This window comes from Humulus lupulus, chromosome 5 (assembly GCF_963169125.1).
Source record: "Humulus lupulus chromosome 5, drHumLupu1.1, whole genome shotgun sequence".
In the NCBI taxonomy this organism is placed as follows: Eukaryota; Viridiplantae; Streptophyta; class Magnoliopsida; order Rosales; family Cannabaceae; genus Humulus; species Humulus lupulus.
The window spans coordinates 165,061,049-165,074,993 of NC_084797.1; the positions used below are offsets into that span (position 1 = coordinate 165,061,049).

Below are 13,945 nucleotides of genomic sequence, written 5' to 3' on the forward strand. Positions count from 1 at the left end.
CATTTTCATGTCATGACACATTCAAAGGTTAGCCCTACAATGGTGCTATCCTTATCATTTCTCAAGATCTTAACACTTCAGCCATGTTTTAGTTTCCAAATTCTCCCAAACACAATTCAAACAAAGCTCCCATTACACCTTTGTTTGGACAACACCCAACCAACTAATGATTTTGTCCCAAACTCAATAATCGTCTCTTCCTCTATACGACATTCTTCCTCTTGTTCCATCTCCACATGCTCCATATTCATATTACTTGTCTTAGCTATTAGCTCTCCAACCTCTTCCCCTCCCGCCATTGCAAGGGAGAAATAAGACAAAAGCTCGGATACTAAAAAAACCAGAATCACTAGGAACTATACACTCTCTCAAGAGAACAAAAAAAAAAAAAACTATATTAATATAGATTATAACATGTATATATTAGGCATGTGTCCATACTGCTTGCTTTCAAAATCAAGAGATCATCTTTCCAAAAAAATAAAAATAAATCAAGATATCATCTTTCCGGAAAAAAAAACCATATTAATTTATCTTGTGGAAATTACATATTGTTTTTAAGGGCTTGGAGGAAAATTTTGAGACAAAAAAACATTCATGATGAGAAACGGACCCACAACGGTTCAAAATGTTTACTCTTGGTCGTGTTTTTTTTAGGGAATATTATTCTTGTAATAAAGAAGGGTAAAAATTCATTATTGAAAGGGTAAAATCGCACTTATAAACAATGTTGGGGGTTTGGTCCAACCAAACCTCGAAGGTACTACATAATTAAGTAAAACGCACGATTCGTATTAACTTAATTAATAAACGCACGGCTGAGATCTACCCGTAACAGACGACGATAAATAAAAACTAGGTCAGCTACTGTGAGAATTGACTAATTAAAAAAAATTACAATAAAAAAATAAAAATATATATAAAATAAAAATAATAATATGTACATATTACAAGAATAATTTATTCCGGCCGGAACTCCATCTTTTAAAAAGAACTAGACTTCGGCAGGTGTGAATTTTTGGTGCACATAAATTTGGCTGCCTTGCGAGAAACGATACTGCAAAACCCTTGGATTAAATTGAATAAACGAAGAAACATTTCTCAGAGACTAAAACACAAACACTTTCGAGGCAACACCGCAGTGAAATAGATAGGTAGATAGAGAGAATGGTGCTATGGGAGATCACATTGGGGACGGCCTACTTTCTGGGTTTGAAGCGTACATATAAACTGGCTCTCAGGATTCAAAGACGCCTCATTAGTCCTAAACGTCAAAGGGTTCGTCAATTTGTTCAGAGGTAATCTATTACTCTCGATCATAGCTTTCTAGTCTGTGTATTTATTCAGTGAGATATGTTTGCATTTCGTTTGTTTCTGTACTATTGAAGATGGGTGTTTTATTATCTATAGAATATATATCATTCTATGGTCACAAACCTTGACTTATATCTACACTCGCATGCTAATGTCTGGGTTCTTTTTGTTGGATTTATTGTGAAGAAGGCTGCTCATAACTTTGTTGAGTTTGAAACATGATTATCAGATTGGGTTTTGGTCTTGACCCTTTTAAGCTTTTGTATATTAAAGTTCAAAAAGGGGACTAAACAAGCAGATAACGGAATAGGATGAATGATTGTAGCAAATTAAATTAGGTCGACATTTTACGAATTGTGCAATATTGTAGTTTTATTTATATTTGTAATCAACTAGTGACTATGTTAGCCTACGGTTTTAAATTGAAATTGAGTGAAAATGTAGTGAGTGGATTAGTTGCTTGCTTCTATGATCAAATTGACTGCATTACTGTGGGAGGCTATTAAAAATTGATTTGTTATTGCAAATTTCAATTGACGGAAGAGAATTTTGTTGTAAAAGGATGGATTAACTCGATTGATCAAGAATTCATTGAGCCAAATTACAAAATTTTACATTCCTATTGAATTTTGGTTGAAACCATGAACAGTTCCCGTAGCTTCTCCTTTTTACGAAGATATGTTCCTTCTTTTTACAAATGAATATGATTGACCCCCATTGCAAATAGCTGAGATTGTTTCATCAAGCTGAGTTAAGTTTTCCAGGTTTCAAATAGTATGGATAATCTGTTCTAAGATTTTACACCACCGCTACATTTCTATGTACTTTAATCCCAAGTCTGTTAACCAATTAAATGGGATTACTACTGATTATATGAGATTTTGATTGAACAAGCCTTAACTTAAAGGAGGCGGGGCCAATGAGTCTACATAGCACCCACCGGCATTTATGTCAGGTCGGGAAGTTTTTTACAGGCTAAAAGTAGAGTAATGTGTGATCTGTTGTCTCGGTGCTGTTCTTATATTGAATTATTTAGACTGTCATGAACCATTGACTAGGGTTATATTTGTTTAAGGCAACAATAAGGATTTTGGTTCTGACAAATGAAATTGACCATGTGTTTTAATATTGAGTTATGTTTTTATTCTTTTTATTCAATCATCTGTCAATCCACTTTCATTGTTAATTATCATGTCATTCATGAACTTATTTACCGAGCCTATATACGTTCTAAGACTACAATTATGTATCTGAGTCTGAAGGATGAAATTGTCGATGTCTGCAATACTCTTGCATTGTAATTTATCATCACTCAAATTTTTAAGCGACTTTAAGGTCTGTAATATCATCATAATATATGAATATGTGTGTATATATATAAATATATTCTAAAATAGAGGGAATGGAGTTAGCGTTTTTGTTTGTCACTTGGAACTGCCTTTTTGAACTGAGTAATAGGATTATTCTACATGCTCTAAACGTTCTTGGCAAAAGTAGGTCTAATCTAGGGATGTTTATTCATCCTTTGAAGTGCTTATGATGTTAGTCCATTCCCAGCAAGATATGATAGGGGATTGCTCGTTGTTTTCCCCCCCTCTTTTTGGATGAATATCTAGCTCATCGCCATTTTTTGAAGTACAAATTAAATCTACGAAGTTGCATGTTATCAATGTGATTTGAATACTGCTTACTGAAAATTTGGTGTATGACTGCTATGGCTATAATTAATTTGTTTGTTTCTTAAAAGACGAACCCGTGCTGTATTTGATGTTGTCCTCAAGGTTCACCACAATGTACAACAACGGGAAATAGAAGTTGGTCGGAATCTTGGAAATTGGATTTTACGATGGCTTGATCGAATGAAACCATCAGCTCAGATCCGTGGTCCTCACCTTGAAAAAACGTCCTCAGGTGCCAGCTCAAGCATGAGCATGACAAAGCAGGCAATAAACTCAAAGGCGAACCATCTCAAAACTCCAGGGAACAACCAAACATCCAGAAATCCAGAATCTGAGCGACATCTGTTTACCTCATACAAAAATGTGTGGCCTAAACCCTTTGCAAGCATTACACAGATGCGAGTTACAAACCCTGTTGGTACTATGACCCAGTATCGGAACTTGTTTGTCAAAGGCACTGGTGGATTAAGATCAAACTACATCGGAGGTGGGTTTGAGGGAGTTATTCGGAAGGATATTATGCAATGGATGCATCAAAATTGAATGTGTAAGATAATTTATGTGTTCTGCTTTGAACTATAATAAGTTTTGAGGTGTGCCCGTGTATACAATGCAGTGGACCTGAGAAGCTGATCGGTCAGACTTTTTTTAAGGCTATTCTCTGTTTCACAGAGACTGTTGTCTCTTATTTTCTTCTGACCTTATATATCTTAAAGAAAGTTCTTGGACAGGTTTTCTTTGGGTTTATGATAAGAAAGGGAGGTGTTTGTTTTCTAACCACCATAAAGGTCCTGCAGTTTTAGAAATCCAGGGGTGTCTCAGAGAAGAAAGGCAAATTGGTAATCGGCATATTTCTTGTTTCTTTTTGCCGTTTTTCTTCCCTGGTAAACTCATTATCTGAACTTTAGCCTGGTTTTATTTATTTTACCACATGAAGTTACTAGGATAGTTCCATGCTTATACATTTGTTATTGAGTTGATAGTTTTACCTTTACGGTAAGTCTAAATTTGTCAACTTCTTAAAGTCAAGGTATTTTTTTATACGTTGGATTGGTATATTGCCACCTAATCTAAACATGCTCTTTTAAATAAGTAGCAATAAAAATTTGCATGTTTACTCATTTTTGTACATCTTAATGAAAGATGTATCACAACAATTGGGTTGTTGGATTTGCTTGGATATGAGAGTTTTTGGGACTTAATAATAAGTAACTTTATTTTTTGTGTAGACATAGTTTTTGTTTAGCTTTGACGCCCTACCTTTTCAAGTAGATAGTTGGACTTTTTACTTTTCCAACCCATAATGTCAATGAAAGGAAGATAATTACATGTGATTCAAAGAAGCACAAGTACCAAAACACAATCCTATTTAATATTATACGAGTTTCTTAAAATAAGCTAATAGTTGGACAAGGAAAAGAGAAGCAACAACGAGAGTACAAAGGAAGTGGCGATGTTATTAGACTTTTCATGTAGCTTATTTTTTCATAAGCGACCTGAGAAAAAGAATACATAACTCCCAATTTGTAGAAGTTTTAGTTAATTTAGATTTTTTTTTTGTTTTTTATTTATTCTTATGATATGTGTTAATACAAAAAATGATTTCTATCATTATCTACTTTATTATTTTCCCATTGCAATTGGAGTTTAATAAATGTGCTATAAAGAAACCTTAAAAATGATAAGTGAGAGCAAGGAATGAAGGCAAGTATTGGAATGTTGTAGCCTCTATAATATTAAAAAAAAATGTAAATGCATTCTTGATAAACAAATTTAGGCTTGGTCATTGGGTAATACTGTATACGGATAGTGTTCATTGAATTTAGAGAAGAGAAAAAAAGAAGATGATGCTACGGAATGATCCATAAAAAGTACCTTGTATTGCTACTGACCAATAATTCTTGCTTATATATTTTTTGATTGCCTCAATCTAGTTGGACAAGCCTACATTGCTAAGAAGCATATATAATGCATTGATACATTTATATAAAAATACTAGGTTTGGTTGGAAAAATAAAAAACATATTTAAATATTTTAAAGGTAACATAATTTTCTAAACAGTAAAATGAACTAGTCTTATTCCTATTTGCAAAACAAACAAAAAATGACACTGATGATTTTGTATTTATTTTCTTTAGTATTATAAAAAAATTGAATATTAGTCAAAGAAATTAAACATATATATTATATATAATTTTTAAATTCAAAATGAAAATTCTTTTATATTTTTTAAATTCTAAAATGGCCCTCATTATTATGTTTTGTATAATAAATAACATCGCAATTTTATATTAGAAAAAATTAACTTAAATAGTCAAAATTATAAGATAACTTGATTTAGCAGCTCTTTCCAAAAATCATGAATGTAAATAAAAAACACATTTCTGGAATAAGCTTCGCATTAGGTGGTCTTCGTAATAAAAGATGTCATATATGGACCATTTTTTGATAAAAAAGACTAATTTCAAAGTTAATATATTTTCTAAAGTTACATTTTGAAAAATGATAATAGTATTAATAATTTTTATTGTTTTCAGAATATAAAAAGTGTTTGGTTATAAGTTATTTCTAGAAAAAATCAATAGAAAAATTATTAATTATACTTTTGTTTCCAAAATTTTTTAGTTTAAATATAGAGTATAGAAAATAAAATAGATTATTTTATAAATTTAATTATAGTGAATAGAATTTGTGGAGGCATATTTTAATGATTTGTAATTTTTTTTTCAATAATAAAACTTTGACAAATATATTAAGTGATAAATTTAACTATAGTAAATAGTATTACTTATATATTCATCATTTAATATATATTTTGAATATAGTTAACCGATCATGCATATTTGAATACACATTATAATTAATTGTATTTATGTTGATGTTAAGCACAAAATAACCTTACCAATGAATAGTAACTAAAAGATAAAATAATTTGACCAAAAAAATTTTGTTCCTTCATTCTTTTATAAATGTTATAGATATAGGGGCTTTTTGGTTGCATCCTTGGTATTTTCGACGTGCGCATAGTTATAATCTTAATTTTTTATGATGGTGTATATGTAGTGTGATTGTTGTCCTCTCTTTATAATCTCAATCTCTCTCTCTTCCTCAGTCTCCTCCCACTATCCTTGCCGCTAGCGCCGCCCACCGTGGCTCTCTCCCTCTTTCTTTGGTAATATACTAGGTAAAAGCAACATGTAATGCAATTTTAATTAGTTTTATTTAGAAAATGTATTAATTTTAATAATGTTTTATAATTTTCGTATAACTTTTAAATAAATAAATAATGACATGTATTATAAAAGAATGATATAAATATATAAAAATAAATAAATCAAAACATTGTCTATAGATTTTAAAAAATATATATTATGTAATCATTTTATTTAAAAAAAAAATAAAAATCTGTTAAACCAAGAATGCATCAGATACATACTTTTTATATATAAAGATATGTGCACTCTAGCTTTAAATTAAAAAAAAAAATTCTATTTTCTTTTAGAAAAAATATAGATGAAATTCAATATAATAAATATTAAAAAGTTCTAAATTAAAACTATAAATTTAAAAAGTTTATTTTATCAAATTTTAATTATTTAATTTAAAAACATTTAAGGCTAAAAATAGTTATATAAATTTATTGCTAGAGCAGTTAAAATAAAATAATTTCTCATAAAAAAAACTAAACTGTAAAATAAAAAATTATATATTATATATATGTTTGAATCAATAAAATACATTAAATGATCAAATAAATAATTAATAAAAAAAGAAAATAATAATTTTAAGCATATAAATATTTTTCGATTATAGTTTTGAAAATATAACTGATAGAGCAATTTAAAAAATTCAATATAAAATTTTAGAGTATATGATAAGAAATTATTATGACTCATTTATTATATTTTTATTTTATTTTTCAATTCATTCACCTTATTTATATGAATTTATTAATTTTTTTATTTTTTAAAATTTATTTACCTATATTTAGATGACTTTAGAGAACAATAAAAAAAATTGTTACATCTAACAGAAAATAATAATTTTGGTTAAACACACATATAATATATGAAGATGTATATATAAATATATATTTCTTTTTAATATATATAAATATATATTTTTTCCTTTGCATAATATTTCTTTTTTATAAAAAAGTGTGTAGATAACGAAATTTTTTTCTTTTAACAATTTTATTTTAAAATTCTATCAACTTTAACAAATTTCATTGACTTGTTGTTAACTTTAACGCTTTCATTTAAATTGAGAGTTAAAGATCTTGAGGTATATTTTTTTAATTTTTATGATTAACCTGAATTGGAAAAATCTCAAACTTGATATTTTTAATTAGAAAATATTATATTTGAATCGGAAGAATCTCCACTTAAGAAGTATTTCAATTGTTTTTTTGGAAAAATAAATAATATTGATTTGCGCGAATCCCAAATCTAGGGCTTCCATTATTTTAATTAAAAAATCTTTTATCTCAACTTTCAATTTTTTTTTAAGAAAATAAATAATATTGATTTACGTGAATTGAAGAATTGGAAATCTAGGGCTTGATATTTTCAATTAAAAAATCTTTTATTTAAACTTTTTAAATGAAGAGTTTTTTTTTAAAAAAAAAATCGTGAGTCTAGAGTATTGATTGTGTGTAATCAGTGCATTCAGTAAATATTCTCTAAATTTAATTAACTCTGTTAAGATATTTTTAAACAAAATTAAATTAATTTTTTTTTTATAAAAAATATCTATACTATAACATCACTCTTGTATAAGAATAGAGATATCATATCCCTAGAGTTGAATTAGAAAACATTAACAAGGTAAATCATTATTGTCACACAAAATTTCAGCAAACTCAATATTGTTATATTAATTAAATTGCTTTACTAACTATTTTTATCTCAATTCAGGTTGTTAATTTACGCAAAGTATCAAGATAAATCATTATTGTCACACAAAATTACAGCAAACTCAATTTTAATTACATTGACAATATTTTTTTTTATCAAGAAGAAAATGAACTTCATTGAACAAAGCAGTCAATACAACTGAAGGGGCAATTCGCCCAAACAACAACCAACCAATACTGTACAAACAAATAAAAGAACCAACTAAACACCCCACTTAATTACATTGAAGTTTCCCTATAAAAAGCTGTTCTTGAAGAGAAAACTTCCTATTTTTAACTATGTATAATCGGTACTGTACTATATTTATAACATCCTTTGCTATACAGTCATCTGCCAAAGAATAACCATCAAAGATACACCTATTTCGGTTCCTCCAAATATTGTAAGTAACAATAGCCACAATATTGTAAGTAACAATAGCCACAAAGAATAATCATGTCTATCACTACCAATCCAAACAACCCAGCTTTTGAAATCACTAGGCCAAGCTTTAAACCCCATCCAAGCAAAGATGGAAGTAAGAATCATCTTAGAGAGGCAGCACTCAAAGAAGAGGTGAGTGTGACTCTCATTGTGATCGCCACAAACAGGACATAATAGGCAGTCCACCTTTATGTTAAACCTGAGCATGTTATCCCTAGTGAGAAGATGAAAACTAACCACCTGCCAAAGAAGAAAACGTTGCTTAGGAATAGTAAGTTTACACCAAACTGCTTGATGATATCCCACCAGTTGTTGATTTAAGGAGCTGTTGTAGAGCTTCGAAGCCTTAAACCTGCCTGGAACCCCAGCAGCAAGGACCTCTGCCAAACTGAATTTTCCACTTATATTGCATAACTTCCTCCAATACCTACTGCAATCAAGTTTCAGGTTGTAGTTCCAGAAATTAGAACCTTTCAAATAGACAGAATTGATCCATTTGACCCATAGAATATCATGCTTCTCAGATATGGCCCATATATATTTAGCTAAAATAGCTCTATTCCAACTAGCACCATCTCTGAAACCGAGACCACCATAGGCCTTAGGGAGGCAAACCTTCTGCCAAGAAGCAATAGGAATCTTGCTTCTGTTCCCAGAAATTCCCCAAAGAAACCCACGGCAAAGTTTCTCTACTTCCTTATCATTACTCTAAGGTAACGCAAAGATACTCATCCGATAATTACGAAGCCCAAATCAAACTAAGTGAATAAGTTGCATTCGGCCAGCAAAAGAAAGATGCCTGCTAGTCCAAGACTGAAGCCTCAATTTGATTTTTTGAAGAATAATGTCACAATCTTCATGTCTCCACTTAGTTGGCCGCATAGGCACCCCAAGATACTTAAGCGGAAAAGATCATTCAGGGAGCTGAATCTCTTGAGCGATATTCCTTCTCTTAGTAGCATTGACTCCTCCAAAGAAAATGTGAGACTTACTAGCATTAATAGAGAGCCCTATAGCAGCACTAAACTCCTCAAGAACCTCTTTGAAAACTCTAACAACAGAACAAGTTCCCTTACAAAATAAAATCAAATCATCAGCAAAGCACAAATTAAGAAGTTTACGACTTTTACATGCCTTGGGTTTGAGATTATAATGACTTGAAATAAAAATTATTAAAAAATCTAGATCTAAGTATTAACGTGTTACTTTTCAGAGGCAAGAATAGGTCGGTAAAAATCTAGATCTAAGTATTTAATTTATGCATTGTTAGCATTATTTGTAAAAATGTTAAGTATTAAGGTGTTACTTTTCAAAGGCAAGAATAGGTTTGGTAAAAACTTTAAATTTTTTGTATTTATATTGGCTATTTCTATATGTTGTGGTTGCTTATGCATTTCATTGTTAGTAAATTTTGAATTAAATAAATAGTTCTTTGTTCAATCTCTATTTCTAATTAGTTTTCTCTGTTTGTTCTTTTTATTACTTAAGAATACTATTTAGTTTCTTTCGTAGATTGAGTACTACTCTCTCATTGGTGCTTTTTGTTTACCTCAATTTCGTAGATTGATGTTCCTAGTTCTGTTTTGTTTTATTGTCTCTGTTTTAATTTCCAATTTGCTTGTATTTGTCCGTTCATATGTACATATGTTTTTCAGTCTTAATTTCGATGGATACAGATAGATTTTTTCCTTTGATTTATTTGGTTGATTCATAAGTTTTTGTTCTTCTTTTTTAATGGCTGCAAGATTTTATTTTATTTTAATTTTGTAAAATTATGTTAGTCTTTGGTATATGTATATGTTTCAAACATCATAGTTAATCTAATCAATGGTAAAATTTATAGGTTGATCTTCTATTTGAGGTAGTATTGCATCTTATAAGCTTGTTGAACAAATTTATATGGTTTTTGAAAGTATCATTAATGCTTGTAGGTTCCTTGATAGTATTTTATATACTATTTTATTGTTTTACTATTTTATAATTGTATTTGATTATTAGTTTTAACATTTATTATCATAGCAATTAATGGTTTTTAATCTTTATTTACTATTTGATTGTGTTACTATTTTAAATTAACTAAATTCATAAACTAAAAATATTTTACTCACATAGCATAATATAGTAATTCATAACTGAATTTGTATAAGACGAATAGAGTAATTCATAACTGAATTTGTATTAGATAGTACCTTGTGATTTGTGTTTCGTTGAACTTTATCTTATATGAATTGACTGCAGCGATTTGTTATTCACTACTTGATTTGAGATAGAAAATGATTTTCTATAAGATGAATATGGTAATTTATAACTGAATTTGTATAAGATGGTACCTTGTATTTCGTTGAACTTTATCTTATATGATCTGACTGTAATGATTTGTGATTCATTACCTGATTTGAGATAAAAAAATAGAATTACTTTAAGATGAATACGGTAATTTATAACTGAATTTCTATAAGACGGTACCATGTGATTCGTATTTTATTGAACTTTAACTTATATAAATTGACTGCACTAATTTGTCACTCACTACCTGTTTTGAGATAATAATAATTTTATATAAGATGAATAAAGTAATTTATAAATGAATTTGTATAAGATGGTACCTTGTGTGAACTGACTGTACTGATTTGACTCACTACCTAATTTAAGATAAAAATGGATTTTGTATATGATTAATAGAGTAATTCATATCTGAGTAGGGTAATTTATATAAAAAAATTGAATTTGCAATATTGTCAATGTATTGGAGACTTACCAGGAAGCCCAACTTCAAGCTCAATCTCACCCTTGAGACTACAACTTTCAAGAGGTTGTGAAGGCAGTTGCTGAAGTAAAAGTACCATAGTTTCTTAGCTCAAAGAAGTAAAAGTACTTGGATAAGGAAGGGAGATATGAATACTTCATATTTTCATGCTTGTTTGAAAAAGCGCAGAGCTAAAAATTGTATTGCAACCTATATTACTGAACAAGGCAGATTGATAGATAATTTTCATGATGTAGTCTCTCACTTTGTGGAGTATTTTAGAAGTTATTTGGGTAGTCTGAGTTCAACTACTGGTTGGATTTATTTACGTTGTATTGAGATGGGTACCAAGCTTTCGGTTGATCAACAACTTGTTCTTTTGAAACCCTTCTCTCATAAGGAAATTCGAGATGCTCTATTCAGTATTCCCATCACTAAGTCCCCGGGGCTTGATGGCTTTAGTTCAGGATTTTTCAAGGCATTATGGCAGGATATTGGGGGTGAAGTTTGTACAACAGTTAGTCAGTGTTTTGAAACTGGGAATTTTCCTTCTGAGCTTCATGAAACTACTCTGTCTTTGGTCCCTAAAGTTTCTAATCACTCTCGAGCTATAGACTATAGACCTATAGCCTATTGTTCTACTTTATACAGATGCATTGCCAAGATTTTGTGTTCTCGTATGGCCTTAGTTCTTCCTGATCTCATTCAGCCGAACCAAGGAGCTTTTATTCGGGGTACATCCATTTCTCATAACATTATGATATTCCAAGATCTTATCAAGAATTATGGGAGGACTTCTACTTCGCCTAGATGTGCTATCAAGATAGACTTAAGTAAATCTTATGATATGGTTGATTGGCAGTTTCTTGAGGATCTATTAAAGGCATTTGTTTTCCTATGAAGTTTATAGGATGGATTATGGTTTGCTTGAAAAACACATCTTACTCTTTGCTTATGAATGGTAGAGTTCAAGGTAGGTTCAAGGGTGAGAAAGGGCTGTGTCAGGGTGATCCCATGTCTCCTCTTCTGTTTGTGCTTATCATGGAGTATCTTACTCGGAGCCTTCAACTAGCAGCTCACAATTCTACATTCAGATTTCACCCCATGCTAAGTAGCTCAAACTAAACCAAAGAACAACTTCAAATACATGGAATATTCAAACAAATTCCAGCCAAGAACAATTTCATAGTAAGAAAATTACCAAAAATTTAAAAGGTTGGTACCTCATAAGGCTTTCAACAAAAGAAGGCTTTCAACAAAAGTCTCTTTGACCCAAACCAAAGCTACCATTTTAGAATATGATTAGAAGACCTAAGCTGTTTTCGAGGTCCCTAGCTCTCGCCTCTACCACAACAAAATAGAGATACCAACAAAAAACAAAAACAACAAATTTACAGACACGGAACAAAAGAAATAACAAAAACAACAAAGTAAAAAAAAATTAAATCAAATATAGGGAAAATAATATCTAGCCTTGCACTTGCTCCTCCATAAGTCACCAACTATAGACAACCCTGCTTCAATTAGACCCCATGTAAAAATAAATTAATTTTCCAACCAATACATATACATCTTATATCAATTTATCAACTTTCACTTAACACAAACAAAATAAGCAAAACATGAATGATTTTAAAAAAAACCACAAAACTATAAGAATATCACAACAAAAAGGAAAATTTAAAATTTATTAATACCCCGTTGCTCACCAGAATCGAACCAAAACTAGTAGAAATCAGAAAGCCAACGCCAAAGATTTCACAAACCTGCAACCCCAAAAATGTTTACATTAGGGAAAAAACATAATTAAATTGTAAAACTATTTCAACAATACTCAAATAAAAAATTAATCACCCAAATGAATGGGAGTACATGCAATAAAATAAAAATCCCAACCCATGGAAAAAAAAATATTATTTTTCAATAGGGAAAATAATGAATAGAAGAACATTCAAAATTGAAAACCCTATGTCCAAAAATTAAGCACACCAGTCATACACACAACATGAACCAAAAACTGTTGGATTAGCTTATACAGGATCTTTATTTATTTTCATGCATATCTAATATTAAACAAATTAATACGAGATAGCCTAAAACATGTATCTAAAATTGAATTCAAAGATAAACAAATAATAGAATACTTACAGTATACGCAGCGGAATTAAAGAGTCCTTCCTTCAGTTTCTCTAACTCTTGTATCCTCTCTGTCGCAGAGTATTATCAAGAAACTGAACCGATCTTCTATTTTCTTCACAATCTTCCAATGTATCCTTAGAACCACTTAGACTAGTGTGGGCAATTCTCAACACATGAGATAGATATAGAGAGAAGAAGAGAAAATAACAAAGAGGCTTAGAAAAGGACTTGTGTTTAGAGAGAATCTAAAACTATCAGAAAATCTGACTTGTGACTTATCAAACTTCTGTTTTGACTTCTCTCTAAGCACTCCTTTTATAGACTCAATTAGGCCATTTAATTTAATTAAAAAATCAATAAAATAACAGCCATTTTGAAGCCCTAGGTCGAAATTATCATGGGCTATAGACCCATGAAATTTCCCATTTGATTATAAGCCCATTAGACTTAAAATCAAGGCCTGTATTATTTTCTATTGATTTAATTAATTAAATAATTATTTAAATCCTTTATCAAATTAATTATTTATAATTTGAACCTTGATTTAAACTTATTTATTAATTTAGATACCAATTTATCTTAATTAATAAATCTGCCATAATTTCTCTTTTCTTCTCAAAATTACACAACTCTGTGAAACTATCCAAAATTGACGAGGTCAACTTTGATAATTCTAATTGATAATTAAATCAATTAATTGAGACTATCTAGATGATTTTATCCAAGG

At 30.0% G+C, this 13,945-nt stretch overlaps 1 protein-coding gene across 1 annotated transcript; it reads left to right on the top strand.

Moving 5' to 3' along the window:
• Positions 1-952: 952 nt before the first annotated feature.
• LOC133777821 (uncharacterized) lies at positions 953-4,114 on the top strand. Its single transcript, XM_062217569.1, has 2 exons — positions 953-1,298; positions 3,062-4,114. The coding sequence occupies exons 1-2, from the start codon at positions 1,168-1,170 to the stop codon at positions 3,534-3,536; spliced, it is 606 nt and encodes a 201-aa protein (XP_062073553.1). The 5' UTR covers positions 953-1,167; the 3' UTR covers positions 3,537-4,114.
• The last annotated feature ends 9,831 nt before the right edge of the window (positions 4,115-13,945 follow it).